General features: G+C 35.8%; 1 protein-coding gene across 2 annotated transcripts in view; it reads left to right on the top strand.

Moving 5' to 3' along the window:
* Positions 1-11,294, top strand: part of LOC127632117 (neurofibromin-like) — a 118,225-nt gene extending 106,931 nt beyond the window's left edge. The window contains exons 51-59 of one of the 2 annotated variants that reach the window (XM_052110624.1): positions 519-641; positions 1,452-1,570; positions 1,725-1,825; positions 2,753-2,895; positions 3,089-3,135; positions 4,392-4,608; positions 5,398-5,475; positions 8,969-9,022; positions 11,012-11,294. In XM_052110624.1, the coding sequence (XP_051966584.1) occupies positions 519-641; positions 1,452-1,570; positions 1,725-1,825; positions 2,753-2,895; positions 3,089-3,135; positions 4,392-4,608; positions 5,398-5,475; positions 8,969-9,022; positions 11,012-11,154 (1,025 nt within the window). In that variant the 3' untranslated portion in view covers positions 11,155-11,294. The remainder of the gene's footprint in view (positions 1-518; positions 642-1,451; positions 1,571-1,724; positions 1,826-2,752; positions 2,896-3,088; positions 3,136-4,391; positions 4,609-5,397; positions 5,476-8,968; positions 9,023-11,011) is intronic. The other variant, XM_052110625.1, reaches the window with a different exon arrangement.
* Positions 11,295-16,195: the final 4,901 nt, after the last annotated feature.

Genomic DNA, 16,195 nt, shown 5'->3' with positions numbered 1-16,195 from the left:
GCACCATAAGTAGTTTTTTATATTTAAATAACTTTTTATAATAACATTTAAATAACCAGTTGATTTTAAATGGTGCTGTTGTGTGACAAATTAGTTTTAGAGGTACAAATATTCAGTATAGTCTTTCAATAAATATGAGGTCATAAAAACTGCATTCATAATAATTATCATCAATTACTTTGTCAGTGTGTTACTGCATCATACTACACTGTAAAGACAAAGATGCGAGAATACAATTTTATTCAATAAAATGAATACAAAAATTATATAATAAAATAAAATACAGATTATCATTTACACATCAAATGTAGTGTGGTCACATGCATTTTGACTACCTCCATATGTTTTGTAATCCGATCACAAGACATTTTTAGACCCCGTTGAGGCCTATATTTAGCACTGACCACTTGTGGTCAAATCTCCCTAAATGCTTAATACCAGGTTTAAACTGGGTTGAAGACTAACCGTTTACAGCCTCTTTAACATTTGACTTTTCTTGTGTTTTTGTTTTTTCCCAGGCACCAGAAAGAGTTTTGATCATCTCATTTCTGACTCAAAAGCCCCAAAGAGGCCAGATATGGAATCAGGCATCACTACTCCTCCAAAGATGAGGCGGGTTTCTGAAAATGACTATGAGATCGGTGAGTGTATTATGGTGTATGTGTTCAGCCACATAACAAGCTTTTGATGCACACATTTAAACATGTCATAGACTAGTGTTTCTCAACTGGTGGTCATGACCTAATAGTGGGTCGCAAGTCTATTCGAAATGGGTTGTGGACAGCAGGGAAAGAACAAAGATTTTTAAAAGTATTTTGACAAAATGTTATAGTTTCATATGAAATAAGCAATAGGTAGAATCTATTAGACGTCTTCATTTTATATCAACAGTGGCAGTTGTATTTAAAGTTTCAAAATGTGTATTTTTTCATCAATAGGCTGCTATAATTTATTATTATTATTACTATTATTTAAGATTAGCTACGCTGACCTGACCATGGTTATGAGGAGCCTTTCCTCCTGTGTAATATGTATGTACTGTTTGAATGATGTTTGAAATTAGGAAACAAACAGGATAATAATGGGCTCATAACCTATAAATAAATATGCTCTTCAATTTTTATAAGGGGGAGAGAAAACTTCCTGAAGATTTTGTTGTTGTTTTGTTGTCAACAACAAAAATAATTTAACTTGATGCAAGCCCTTATACTTGAAAACCATAAACAAAACTATGCAAGATAAAAGGAAATGCGACCCAGGATACATTAAATACAGGTTACGTTTTTACTATAGTGGTTCGCCACTTTGAATCTGGGTCCCGAAGCAAAACCATTTGAGAACCAATGTGATAGACCATATGGATAATATAACAGGCAAACTTTTTGATCCATATATAAGAATTGAAAGTTAGAAATGTTACCATAGCTGCTTACATCTGCTCTTTATTCCAGAAACCCAACGCATGGCCAACTCACACTTACGCAAAGTGTCCATGTCTGAATCAAATGTTCTCCTGGATGAGAAAGTTCTCACAGACCCAAAGATACAGACTTTACTACTCACTGTGCTGGTGTGTGCTCCATACTGTTCCATCCTCACTCATTAACCTCGACCCTGGAGACTGTTGAACCAACAGCTCTTATATAACTAACTATCTTAAACTATTCTATACTTAATGTTGTATAATTGAACCCCCCCATTTTTCTTTAACTTTTTTATTGCAGGCGACGCTGGTTAAATACACTACAGATGAGTTTCATCAGCGAATCCTGTACGAGTATTTGGCTGAGGCCAGTGTGGTATTCCCCAAGGTCTTTCCTGTAGTGTGAGTATCTGCCATATTTCACACCAACACATCACAGTCAGCCGAGATCTATTTGTCTGGTGCCAATGCTGAAAATCAATGCACCAAGTTGCAATCAGGGTCAGAATTAAAGATGGCTTGTGGCAAAAATGCCACGAAAAATAAAAATAAATCCCCGAAATTCAAAAATGAAAAATAAATATATAAGATTGTAATGAATCTGGTTTTATTTGTAACAGCTGATATAGTTCTTAATGTTTGATTATAGTCAGAGTTATACATAATATGACATTTAGTATCGGTATATGTTGATTTTAATTTTGGGGTAAGAGATAAATTATCAATCTCGAGAGTTTGTGTTTGTGAGTATTTGACCTAAACAGCTGAAAAATTTCTGTCAATAGTTTCAGCATTGCTTGCCAATTGTAAACAACTACTCTAGACCGGCCACTCAAAAATTTAAGCCATGACCCTTAATTAAATTTGAGAATGCTTTTACAAGCATTTTAATGTATTTCATTCAATGTTTCATTGAGTCAACATAATTTAGTTAGATTAGGTCAAATCAATGTACTATAGTAGTTTTAACTCAACCCCATTAGTCTTGTCAATTCATTTTCTTATGTTGTTCTAACTTCATTTAGTTTAGCAATCATTAGTAAATCCCAGGTGAGCAAGTGTAAGGACAGTGAAACTCTTGCACTGTCAATTTAATTGCAACTGCTTAAAGAGCTAAGCAGCACTCAAATCAAGTATCACTTGAAAGTGAAAGTCCATCCTCAACCCAAGCACAAGTGTCATTCTTCACTACATAACAGAATATTAAACATATCTTATCAAAAATGCAGAAAATAACACTTGCTTTCCCCATCCAGTTCCATGTCATACTTTTGGTATTGGTATTATCTTGACATGACATTCATTTTGCTTGTGTCGTTTCGGCTCTAGTCATAACCTGCTGGACTCCAAGATCAGCACCGTCCTCTCCATGTGCCAGGACCCCAACCTCCTGAACCCCGTTCATGGCATCATTCAGAATGTGGTGTATCATGAGGAGTCTCCTCCGCAGTACCAGCCGTCCTGCTTACAGAGTAAAACATTCTCTCTCTTTAATCGTTTATTTACTTTCAGATTTATTTTCTTGGCAGAGGCTGTTTTCCACCATCTCTTTTTTTGCATCATATAATGACATTTTGTTCACAGTATTTCACTTAAACTTTGTCAGTGTTTGATTAATCCTCCCCTTCCTTCTCTCTCTTTCTGTCACCTCTCTTTAATTCACAGGCTTCGGTTTCAATGGACTCTGGAGGTTTGCCGGGCCCTTCTCTAAGGTATGATTAACTGCACCAATAAATGTTGTTTTCCAATGAAGTACACCGAGGAAATTCAGCATGCTGTGGTCTCTCTGCGGCTTTCTAGATTTATTGACCAAAACGGCCTACCCAAACATCTTCCTAAACCATCCCGCCTGTTACTCTCCCAGAATTGTGCTGTGTGCTTTAAAAAGGAATGAATGGCAGGGATGTATTCCTCCCTTAATACTCAAGGGGTTCCCCATTCAGTCTTGCTGACAGTCAATAGGGCTTTGAATCAGTTCAGTGGCAGTGTTTCAGTTCAGTAGGTTCTGTAGGCAACAACCTAGAACACCCTGTTGAACACTTAACATTACCTTAACAACCACCCATAACACCTTAGCATCATGGCAGTATACTTCTCATGAACAACGTCACTCACATTTTCTTTAGTATATGTATATCTTTTCTTTAGTAAAGCTAACTGACTTTTAAAGAAATGTTACAGGTTCAATGTCAGCTCAGTTAAAAGCATTTGTGACAATGTTCGACAAAAATTATTTTGACTTGTTGCTCTATGAAAATCATGATAACATTAAAGGAATAGTTCACCCTGAAATGATAATTCTCTCATTATTCACTTACCCTCATGCCATCCCAGATGTGTATGACTGTCTTTCTTCAGCAGAACACAAATAAAGATTTTTGGAAGTAGATTTATCTCTGTCAGGTCCTTATAATGCAAGTAAACGGGTTCCAGCACTTTGACGGTCCAGTAGTCACGTTTAGGCAGCGTAAAAGTAATCATGCGACTTCGGTCGATCATTGAATATCTTCTGAAGCAAATCGCTAAGTTTGTGTAAAAAAATAAATCAATAATTATAACTTTATTAACTTTTAATAAGCACTTATTGCCAGCAGTTGATGCGTCACGTAAAACTTAAAATCGTGCTGGCACCCGTTTACTTGCATTATAAAGACCTGACAGAGCTCTATCTTCTAAAAATCTTAATTTGTGTTCTGCTGGGAAGGCATCAGGGTAAGTGAATAATGAGAGAATTTTCATTTTTGGGTGAACTTTTCTTTAAGGCACATTTAATGGAAGCGAATGGGGCCAGTCCATAATGTAATGTTCACATCTTGTTGCATATTTTGAAACCGTGATTATGGCCCCACTCACTTCCTTTTCCTTCTTTCTTTTTTTTACATGAGGGACCAGTTGAAATTTTATTTTGCTACAAATGCTGTCTTTAAACTTATCCTTTACATGAGCCTACTCCTAATCTCTCCAAAAGCAAACCCAAATTCCAGACTATGCCGAACTCGTGGTCAAGTTTCTGGATGCTTTGATTGACACCTACCTTCCCGGGATCGAGGAAGAAGGGGGGGAGGAGTCATTGCGAACGCCCACCTCGCCATATCCTCCCACTGTCCAAAGCCAGCTCAGCATCACTCAGAATCTCAACCTCTCCAACTCCATGACATCACTCGCCACCTCACAGCACTCACCAGGTCAGTGTTCACTTCCAGCAGTCGAGCGTCAAAGACACACATACAAACATTTACTAATTCACTTGTGCACATTCAAATATTCCTACACAATGCATTAGATTGGCAGTTGGGAGTCATTCCCTTAAAGGGATAGTTCACCCAAAAATGAAAATTCAGTCATTGTTTACTCATTTATGCTTGAGTTGTTCCAAACCCATATGATTTTATTTATTTTCTGGAACACACAAGTAGATGTTAGGCAGAATGTTAATCTCAGTCACCATTCACTTTCATTGCATCTTTTTTCCCAGACAGTGAAAGTGAATGGTGACTGAGGCTAGTCATTCTGCCTGACATCTTTTGTGTTCCACAGAGGGGAAAATAAATCATAAATGAACACTTGTTAGAAACAAAATGAGGGTGAGCAAATGATGACAGAATTTTCATTTTTGTGTGAACTACCCCTTCAATGCACACCTTTTGCTAAAAAAATAAATAACAACCCGGTAACAGCTATAGTCACGCTGCTGTTTTTAAACACGCAGAACATTACCGCTTTCCTGGTTGTCAGCGCTTTTCTATCTTCTTTCATATCTGAGATCTCTAAAAGTGCCTCTCTGTCAACTAAGCTCACATTTCACACATTTCTTGGGCTTTGCTAGCTAGCATGTTAGACCAAGACAGAGATTAGCATAAACAGTGCTTTGACTGAGGTTGTGTGTGCATTTTACACCTTTGCTTTGCATTTGTATCTTCATTAACCTCACTGCATTCTGTCTTCTTTTCATTGGGAATGTGCTGTCGATTCAGAGGGCCCTATAGTTTATAGACGGTCCCCAACTCTCTCCCATCCACGAACCACAGAGGAGGTGCCACCGAAAACAGCTGGTACAAACCTAAACTATAGAGCTGTGTTGGGCAATTAATGTCCAGTTCTATAGTTTGCGAACTGTGGTAACTTATTTAAGTGCCTATTTCTTGTCTTTTACTTTCTTTCAGTGGTGGCAGTGTGATAATTGGCCATTAAAGAGTGTACATTCGTAGCAGGGGTATTTATATATAACAAAAGTCAGCTGATATCCAGCAAGCACCCTTAAGTGATTGTTGTCACATTCCTTCTCACTAATTTCTCTACTGTGATATCAATTTAAACTGCATTTTGAGCTAATACATTATCTCTCCATTTTTTTCTATAGTTTTCAGTATTTATTTATGCATTTGCTGTATGATTGATATATTTATATATGTATAACAGAGGCACCATAATTTTGACCAAAGAGCCATGGTAGCCAAAAAATTCTAAATGTTTAATGCTAGAATTAAAATGCAGCAAAATCTACTTAAAAGTAATCGCTGCATGTTATTCTCTAAATAAACACAAGGAGGAATGATTTCAGAGAACATTTTTGAGGGATGGTGCAAAGGAAGCATTAAATCGATGTTTTGAACAGAGATTCAGTTAATTGTGAAGAATTTACAGAAATTAACCAAAATTACCAACTTCATTGCCACTTTTGCTATTGAAGTTTAAATCAGAGGAGCTAATATAAAGTTTTTGTAACGTACACTAAGGTTCAAAGCTTTGGGGTCACTTGCCTGAAATGTTTCTCATGATCTTAAAAACCTTTTGATCTGAAGGCGTATTCTTAAATGTTTGAAATTAGTTTTGTAGACAATTATAAAAGTGCTACCATATTAATTTATTTTTACAAATAATACATTTGTTAGTTATTTGTAATTAATTTATAAGCATATATATATAGGAGCTCCTTCAATACTGTTTAGGCAATGTGTGGCCACTTTGAAGATGTTAAAATATAACAGTTTTTATTTATTTTGGATTTTTTTAGTCAAAACATAATTCCCATATTTCCATTTATGTTATTCCATAGTTTTGATGACTTTACTATTATTCTAAAATGTGAATAAAAAAAATAAATAAAGAATGAGTAAGTGACCCTAAACTTTTGAATGGTAGTGGACTTAACGCACTCTCGAATGGAGGATCGGGTCTGCCAATATTATAAATAAATAAATATTTTTGCAAATAAATGTAATTTTTAAAAAAAATATAAATAAATGTTCAAATGAGTATTTATACTTTTATTTCCTTATTTATATATTTATAAGTTTAGTTATTTCCACATTTATATATTTCCAAATTTATTTAATTTTATATTTATTTCTGCATTTGTCATTATGGTAATGAGAGGGTGTGTTTTCTAGGTTGGAAGTCACAGTGACATCTTGTGGTTCACAATATTAAATGCAAGTCTACAGATTTAAATATAGTTTCTATGTACCCTTTTTATGTTTTCACATTTATTTGGAAATATATTTATTTTATAACTTTTATTTATTTATAATATTTACAGACTTTTTCCTCCATTTTCTCATACTTACGAAACAAGGAGAGGGAAAACTTATTTCAGGGAACTTAATATATAAATAAAAATCACATTCAAATCATTGCTATACTCACAATGTTGCTTGATTTTATAACACCAGCGAAGTCATCACGAATGTACTGTATTGTGAATATTCAATATACAGTTGAAATCAGAAGTTTACATACACATTATCCAAATACATTTAAACTCAGTTTTTCACAATTCCTGACAATTAATCATAGAAAACTTTCCCTGTCTTGGGTCAGTTAGGATCACTACTTTATTTTAAAAATGTGAAATGTCAGAATAATAATAGAGAGAATTATTTAATTCAGCTTTTTTTTTTTTCTTTCATCACATGCCCTGTTGGTCAGACTTTACACAATTTGTTAGTATTTGGTAGTATTGCCTTTAAATCGTTTAACTTGGGTCAAATGTTTTCGGTAGCCTTTCATAAGCTCTTCACAATAAGTTGCTGGAATTTTGGCCCATTTCTCCTGACAGAACTGGTGTAACTGAGTCAGGTTTGTAGGCATCCTTGCTTGCACACGATTTTTGTGTTCTGCCCACAAATTTTCTATCAAATTGAGCAATACCTGCAGTACCTTAACTTTGTTTTTCTTAAGCCATTTTGCCACAACTTTGGAGGTAAGCTTGGGGTAATTGTCCATTTGGAAGACCCATTTGCGACCGAGCTTTAACTTCATTGCTGATGTCTTGAGATTTTGCTTCAATATATCCACATCATTTTTCTTCCTCATGATGCCATCTATTTTGTGAAGTGCACCAGTCCCTCCTGCAGCAAAGCACACCCACAACATGATGCTGCCACCCCCATGCTTGACGGTTGGGATGGTGCACTTCGGCTTGTAAGCCTCACCCTTTTTCCTTCAAAGATAACAATGGTCATTATGACCAAAAAGTTACATTTTTGTTTCATCAGACCAGATCAAAATTCTCCAGAAAGTAAGATCTTTGTCCCCATGTGCACTTGCAAACTGTCATCTGGCTTTTTTATGGTGGATTTGGAGCAGTGGCTTCTTCCTTGCTGAGCAGCCTTTCTGGTTATGTTGATAAAGGACTTGTTTTACTGTTGATATAGATACTTGTGTACCTGTTTCCTCCAGCATCTTCACAAGGTCCTTTGCTGTTGTTCTAGTATTGATTTGCACTTTTTGCACCAAACTACATTCATCTCTAGGAGACAGAATGCGTCCCTTTCCTGAGCAGTATGATGTCTGTGTGATCCCATGGTGTTTATACTTGCATACTATTGTCTGTACAGATGAACATGGTACCTTCAGGCATTTGGAAATTGCTCCCAAGGATGAACCAGACTTGTGGAGGTCCACAATTTATTTATTTTTTTCTGAGCTCTTGGCTGATTTCTTTTGATTTTCACATGATATCAATCAAAGAGGCACTTTGTTTGAAGGTAGGCCTTAAAATGCATCCACAGGTACATACAAGTTTCAATATCTATCAGAAGCTAATTGTCTAAAGGCATGACATAATTTTCTGGAATTTTCCAAGATGCTTAAAGGCACAGTTAACTTAATGTATGTAAATTTATGACCCACTGGAATTGTGATATAGTAATTTAAAAGTTAAACAATCTGTCTGTAAACATTTGTTGGAAAAAAAAAGTAGATGCCCTAAATGACTTGCCAAAACTATTGTTTGCTAATATTAAATCTGTGGAGTGGTTAAAACAATGAGTTTTAATGACTTCAACCTAAGTGTATGTAAACTTCTGACTTCAACTGTGTATTGGATAGCCCTAAGTATCAACTTCTGCTTAGCTTCACTCTTTAGCAGAACTCTTGTTTTGTTGGTGGTTAAGATTAAAACAAGTTAGTTATTTATATGAGCTGCCATTTTTATTTTGATTTCCTGTTTCTTTCATTCATCTGTCCTTCCTGTCCTCGTTTGAGTTGTGAATGTGTCACTCATGTCTTTTTTGTTTTCTTTTCTACTCTCTCTGTGTGAAGCCTGTCTGCCTTGCTCTAAGTCGGCCGTATTCCCACCCCACCTCGTCCTTCCAGGTACTCATCAACCTCCGTTGTGTGAAAATAGCAGTTTTTGCCATTCACAGCTGATCTGAGAGTATTTATTGTAAATTTGCTCCAGGAATCAGTAGTAGAGGATCCTACTGGATCAAAGCAAGAGGGGCTGGTTTTACAAGAAGTGTGAAAATGAGATCACAAGAGCCATGTGTTAAGCAAGCACTCAAAGTCAACTGCTACCTAATAATATAATGGGACATTACATATGAAGTTTTAAAAGAGTTATGGGCTTTTCACACTTGTTGTTTTTAACCCTGGTTTAAGAATATCCTGTGCGGTCTTGTTCCACATTTCACACTCGGTACATTTACATGTGCAGTTAGACAGTATACATGACACAATGCACATTCATATTTTGCTAAGAATGTATACTGTATATACAACCCCAATTCCCAAAAAGGTGTGACAGTATAAAAAATGCTAATAAAAACTAAAATGAGTGATTTGTAAATTATATTCACCCTTTGCTATATTGAAAGCACTACTACTACACAGAAGATGTTTTACCTTTTTTTTTTTATTTTTTTTTTTATGTACAGTCATTTCAATTCAGTTGATTGCAAAACCCTCCAAAAGTTGAGACGGGGCAATTTAAGACCATAACAATTTGGTGAGTTGAAATAAGGCGATGTGAAACAGGAGATGTTAAACAGGTGAGGCAATTGTGTCATATTACTGTATACTGTATAAGAAGCCTCAAAATCAGCCTAGTCCTTCAAGAGCAAGGATCGTTCAAGACTTGTCAATTTGCCAACAGATGCTTCAGCAAATAATCCAGCACTTTGAGAACAATGTTCCCCAAAGACAAATTGGAACGATTTTGGGCATTTCACCTTCTGCAGTGAACAATATAGTTAAAAGATTGAAAGAATCTGGTGAAATGTCAGTGCGTAAAGGGCAAGACGAAAACCACTTCTGAATGTGTGTGATATCTGATCCCTCAGACATCACTGTCTTAAAAAACATCATTCATCTGTAATGGATATCATGAACATGGGGTTGGGATAACTTAAGTAAACTTTACTATGCAAAGCAGATGACCTACATCAACACTGAACAGAAGCGCTGACGACTTCTCTGGTCTCGGTCTCATCTTAGATGAAAAGTAGAACAGTGGAACTGTGTTTGTTGTGGTCCAAAGTGTCCACATTTCAAAACGTTTTTGTAAAACACTGCCGTTGTGTTATCCGGGCCAATGAGGAAAATGACAATCCTAGCGTCAGGTCCAAAAACCAATGTCTGTATGGCAAGGTGTGTGTCAGTGCACTAACTCGCACTTCTGTGAGAACACCGTGAATGCAGACAGACATGAACTTCAAACCACATACTACCTGGATTACAAGTGTGTGGCTGTGTGAGCAGAGAGTGCGGGTGCTAGATTGGCCTGCCTGCAGTCCTGTCCTGTCTCCATTTGATAATGTGTAGTGCATTATGAAGCACACCATATGTCAATTAAGACCCTGTAAAATTGGTAGCTAAAGACCTACATAATGGATTATTGGGGGAAAATTCCACTTTCTAAACTCAACAAACTTGTGTCTTCAGTGCCCAAATGTATTATAAGGAGGAATTGTGATGTTTCTCAGTGGAAAACACTCGACTGTCCCAACTTTTTGGAACATGTTGCAATCATCTGATTTGAAATTACTGAAATTTTTTTTTCTTTTTAACAATGAAATACACAGGGTATAACATCATATAATGTATAGTTGTAGTGCTTTCAATATAGCAAAGGGTAAATATAATTTACAAATCAGTCATTTATGTTTTTATTAGAATTTTTCATACAGTCCCAACTTTTTCGGAATTGGGGTTGTTTGTTTGTGTGTGTGTGTGTTTAGATAATTTAGAAATTATGCAAATGACTGAATACATTGAGTCAGTTTTTTTTTTTTTATTAGATAAATATAGACAACAGTTGTGCTTGTAAGGTCATGATTCAGGGGTGTTACATAATTTCTTCTGCAGGCATTGACAAGGAGAATGTCGAAATTCCTCCCACCTCAAGTCTCTCCACCAGCGGGCGAGCACGGCATGGGTCAGCCAGCCAGGTACAGAAACAGCGCAGTGCAGGCAGCTTCAAACGGCCAAGCATCAAAAAGATCGTCTGAGAAGATTTGAGGTGTTTCCACTCACCCTGAGGCCATCGTACTTCTTCACTAATCCTTTGTTTTCTGTTTCCGTCCAGTTTAACAAGGTTCCTGCATCAAAAAACCACTTGAGTTTGTTTTTGAAATTTTTATTTATTTATTTTTTTGTTTTGTTAAAAGAAAACCGTAAGGATGCCAATTTAACTAAAGTGTTTCGAAATACCTGCAGATGAGTTTGAATTCTTTCTGCCATTGCACAAACTCTTTGCACTGCTTTCAAAACCATCAAAATGATTAATGTTCTGGGACCGGCCACATTTTAATGCTAGTTTTGATGCACCTGCACATTTTTGTCCAATTCAAGCTCTCAAACCTTTTGGAAAGTGCACCAGGAGGTGTCCACTCTTCATCTTGCAACTTGCACAAATTGAGATTTTGTCCTCATTGATGTTTGAAGGAAACACAAATGAGAAACAGATTTAATCAAACACTACATCAAGCAGATGACTAATACTAACTGCGTGGAGACTTTCAGCCTCATCATTCTGGTCTTTCCCATTTAGTCCTGGACCTACACTTGGGATGGACTTGCAGCCTGTCCATAGACAACCTGATATCTACAGGCTTGAAATCTGGATTGTGAAGTCGTTGCATTCCCAACCAGGTGTATACATGGAAAGTATATGGGTACTATACTATTGACTATAAAAACGATCACATGTTTTGGGTTCTTATTTTATCCATTGTGTGCCTTTGTCAGGGTTTTCAGCTGTGTATAGTTTGTAAAATAGGCAAGACCTTGATAAGGAAGGGAAAAACAGGTACTAATTATTGAAAACGTGTTGCGGCTTTAACAAATACCATATGTCCATATGTTGCTATAGTGTAAACAGTACCATGTGACCATCCAATACAACAATATCATATTGCTGCATCAAAATATTCTGTAAATGTAGATAATCCTTTCAAAAAAAATCACATTTAGAAATTGTTTTGCGATCGTTATTATAAACATCATGAGTCATCAAAACAAGATTATAGAAGAGAAAAGGATGAGTCTGTTTAGTATTGTCTTTTTTTCATCATGGAATTTATGCTTAGTTTACAATTGGATGATGTACTGTAATGGGGACTGAATAAAAGTGCCATTTCCAAAAACACCCCAATCAAACACAACAAATAAGCATTAAAATGTACATGTTTTAGTGTCTCGCAGTGGTGCAATATGTTTTGTCTTGTTTTGTTAAACACTATGTGTGTGTACAAATTGCACATCATTGAAGTGTGTTGATCAGAACATATCTGTGCACACTTTTACCTTACCCTTTATCCGTCTCACTAAAGTCTCACATAAGCAGTGGCACAAGAGTCTGATTCCCTCCACACACTGACATGGTAACATTGCACCAAAGACTAGTCTGCAATATTGCAAGGGGAAACTGTTGTGAACTCCATTTTTGTATATTTGTTATGTCTGTCTAGTATGTTGTATGGCTTTAAATAGTTTCTTCCATACAGTTCTCACTTAGATTTGTAATAAAGGATTCAACATTTAACTTTCACCCAAAAACTGGTTCTTGTGAATGAGAGGTGAGCGATACCTTCAGTGCAAATTTAAACAAAAATATGCCATTTAAGTTTGAGATGCTATGAACAGGGCTTCTCGATTTATTTAATGCACAATGAAGTGGGTGATTTTTGTGTGCAATATTTGTTTTCTGCATTGGTTGTCTTTACTTGACCAGCTAATCTTGTCGAAACCTGGTAGTGTACCTAATAACAAATTGATTTGTTTCTCAGTCTCATTTAATATTTAGTTGATTTTTTTTATTTAGTTTTTTGGGAGGGGAGGTGTTGTAAATGTTGTTTGCTCCATGTAAAGATGCTAATTAAAGGGAAATGTGTATTACTAGATAAGGGTACCTACCAAAACTATGAGGACAGAATATTTATGCATACATTTTAGATGTTTTTTTTTTCTCCGAAGAAATTACTGCTCTCACGTCTGTGAGAACCAGAGGTATCGGAATTGGGACCAAATCAATGTATTTTCTGTTTAATTTGTGGATTTATTTGACTTTTTTTTTGTTTGTTTTACAATGTATGTATGTCCAAAAACATCTTTAAACTGACTTGTGTACGGTCATTTTAGGGCACTAAATATTACAGTGAATTATAATCCCAACAGCAGATTGCTGTGTTTTGTTACGATCAAACACAAATCTTCAAATGGTATTCAAATGTTTCTTCCTGCTTTACATGTTGTAATGGTGAATTTAACACCAGTCCTTGTCAAACTTACAGGTGTGTTTCAGTACATATTTAAAATATGAAGGAACATCAATGGCCCAATTGAGTGTTTGAAATGTACTTTTTCATTTTTATTTAATTTTACATCCTTTACTCTAAATAATTAAAATATATCTGTTGAATTATAGATGTTGCATTGCTAATACCAATCTAAAACTGACCAATCAGATGTGTCCTTAGAATGTCTGATATTTAAATACTTTAAGATGATATTAAAAGGCACAGTCTTGGCTGCTGTGGCAGCAGTCAGATATGACATGTCCCCAAGCCTTTTAAATTGCATATGTGATTATATTGTCTTGCATATTCATCCTAAACAGACTATAAAAATGGTTTAATATTATGTCATTGGAGCTGTGTGTCTAATGCATTTACCACATTTTGAATTGCATTTGTCACCTGTAAATATGTTTGTGTAAAATTGGAAGGTATATAAATACAAGTGTAAATATATGTGATATTGTATTACTTGCTTTTTTTGTAAAGCGGTTAGTTGCTGTACATGTATAACATGGCAATTTAATTATACCAGTGTTCGTAATAAAAGTTTCCCTCAACCATGTTACCATGCTTTCCAATGTGTGGAATCAGTTGTTACACTATAGTTCTCAGTAGACTTTTGGTGTTCAAAAATAATTTACTGATTTAAAGGCCAATGCCAAAAAAAGATACCTCAACTACCCCAAAGGCGGCCCCCAATCAACTTGTGGGAAGGCCATACATTTTATAAAGGATGATGACAATACTTAGTTACTACCATATTATCACAATTTCAGTTTGGGGAGAATCAACTTTAATAGAACACAAAAGATTGCAGACTTACTTGGCCAACTTTTCATGACTTGAAAAGAGGGGGAAACTGGACTAATGATGCTCAGTAGGTGTCATTTATGGTGTTGCATCCATCAAAATGTGAACAAATACGGCTTAATTGTGAAATAAGTAAATTAAGTTGAATGTTCAAATCATCACAGCCTTGATTGCACACGCACAACACCCAGATGTCTATTTGATGTTTTTTGGTTGTTTGCTCAACTGCAATAGGTCTATAAGATGTTTCCTCAGATGTCTCAGGTTTGCTATCTGGGAATGGTTTTGTATTGGTAAATTTGCTTTAGAAATCAGCGCTAACCCAGATAGCACACGTACATCTCCGAGATGTCTATTTAGGAGCGTTAAATCTGAAAAGCATTGCACTCTAATTGACATCTGCTAAACATCTTAAAAAGATCAAATTTACATTCTAAATCATAGAAGTCTCAAAACATCTGCTGAATATCTTATTGACTTCCAAGAAGAAACATCTTTATCGATGTATGGCAGATGAGCAAACAACATAAAAAATGTGTCTGCCAGATGTAAACACATCAAATACATTTGCAAGGAGATTTTTTTTCTACTGATACTGTCGGCTTGAACCTTTGTGCAAGTGTACAAAACGTCAGAACAGGTTAAGATTAACCTTTGACATTACTGGTTTCAAACCTTCTTTAACAGAGCACAATAGAGTAACAAACTATCACCTTACCACTCAAAACTAGAACATCTTTAGATGTGTCAACTTGTTTCCCTCAACCCTGTTATCTATTCCTTATGGGGATTTAATTTAGTTTTGAATTAACTTTTAGTTTTTTCATTCTCTATAACATAGACTGCTTTTTGAAATATTCCTATTCCTCTTGAGTACATGAAAAACAGAACTACAACATCACATATGTACCCGCTTTGATGCCCTAGATGCAAAAAGCCAAATAAAAAAAAATGACTTTAGAAAATACATTTGAGATGCAAATGAAGAAAAGAAAAATCTTTTTACTGAGGCTCAGAAACAATCCATGGGAAGATCCTAATCTTTTTCTTTGGAGCAGCTGAACAACCGCACATTGTGAATGCATCACTTTTTTCAAGCCAAATAATCCAAATGGATTATAACTATTGGTGGTTTTGTATTGGTAAATGGTAAGTGGTGGTGGCGTAGTGGGCTAAAGCACTGAACTGTTAAGCAGAAGGTTGTCGGTTCGATCCCCACTGCCACCACCATTGTGTCCTTGAGCAAGGCACTTAACTCCAGATTGCTCGGGGGATTGTCCCTGTAATAAGGGCTCTGTAATTCGCTTTGGATAAAAGCGTCTGCCAAATGCATAAATGTAAATGTAACTAGAGGCAGACCGATATATCGGTTTTACTGATTAATCGGTTCCGATAGTTGCTTTTTGGACCTATCATTATTGGCAAAAATCTATGCCGATAGTGTTTTATTTATATTTTATAATTTTATATATATTTTCCTCATTGTTCCTCTGGGGCCTGCACTGGAGGATTCTACAGTATAACAGCGGCCTCCAGAAGTGAAATATAAACTGTGGGGGTTTGTTGTATCTAAATCTTTTATCATTGCCCATATTTATCCAAATTTTTAGTGCATATTTTGTTATTTTAAATAGATCATCAAGTGTTCTTAATTGAAGTGAGGGCACGCAAAGTAAAATGTAACTAAATGGAAGTGTGCCCCTTCAGCACATCCACTGTATCTTCAACTTCATATCTATTTATCAATTTATTATTTAAATATCAAATTTCACTTTCACAATCTTTTGTTTACTCACATTCTTGGTGCATATGGTAAATGGTCTGCACTTATATAGCGCCTTTTTAACCTTAGCAGTTACCAATGCGCTTTACACTGTGTCCCATTCACACATTCACATTCACACACTAATGATGGCAGAGCTGCCATGCAAGGCACTAGCCT

Source organism: Xyrauchen texanus, chromosome 38, assembly GCF_025860055.1.
Source record: "Xyrauchen texanus isolate HMW12.3.18 chromosome 38, RBS_HiC_50CHRs, whole genome shotgun sequence".
Classification (NCBI taxonomy): domain Eukaryota; kingdom Metazoa; phylum Chordata; class Actinopteri; order Cypriniformes; family Catostomidae; genus Xyrauchen; species Xyrauchen texanus.
The sequence above is the reverse complement of the archived record's forward strand: the minus strand, read 5'-3'. Positions and strand labels throughout refer to the sequence as shown.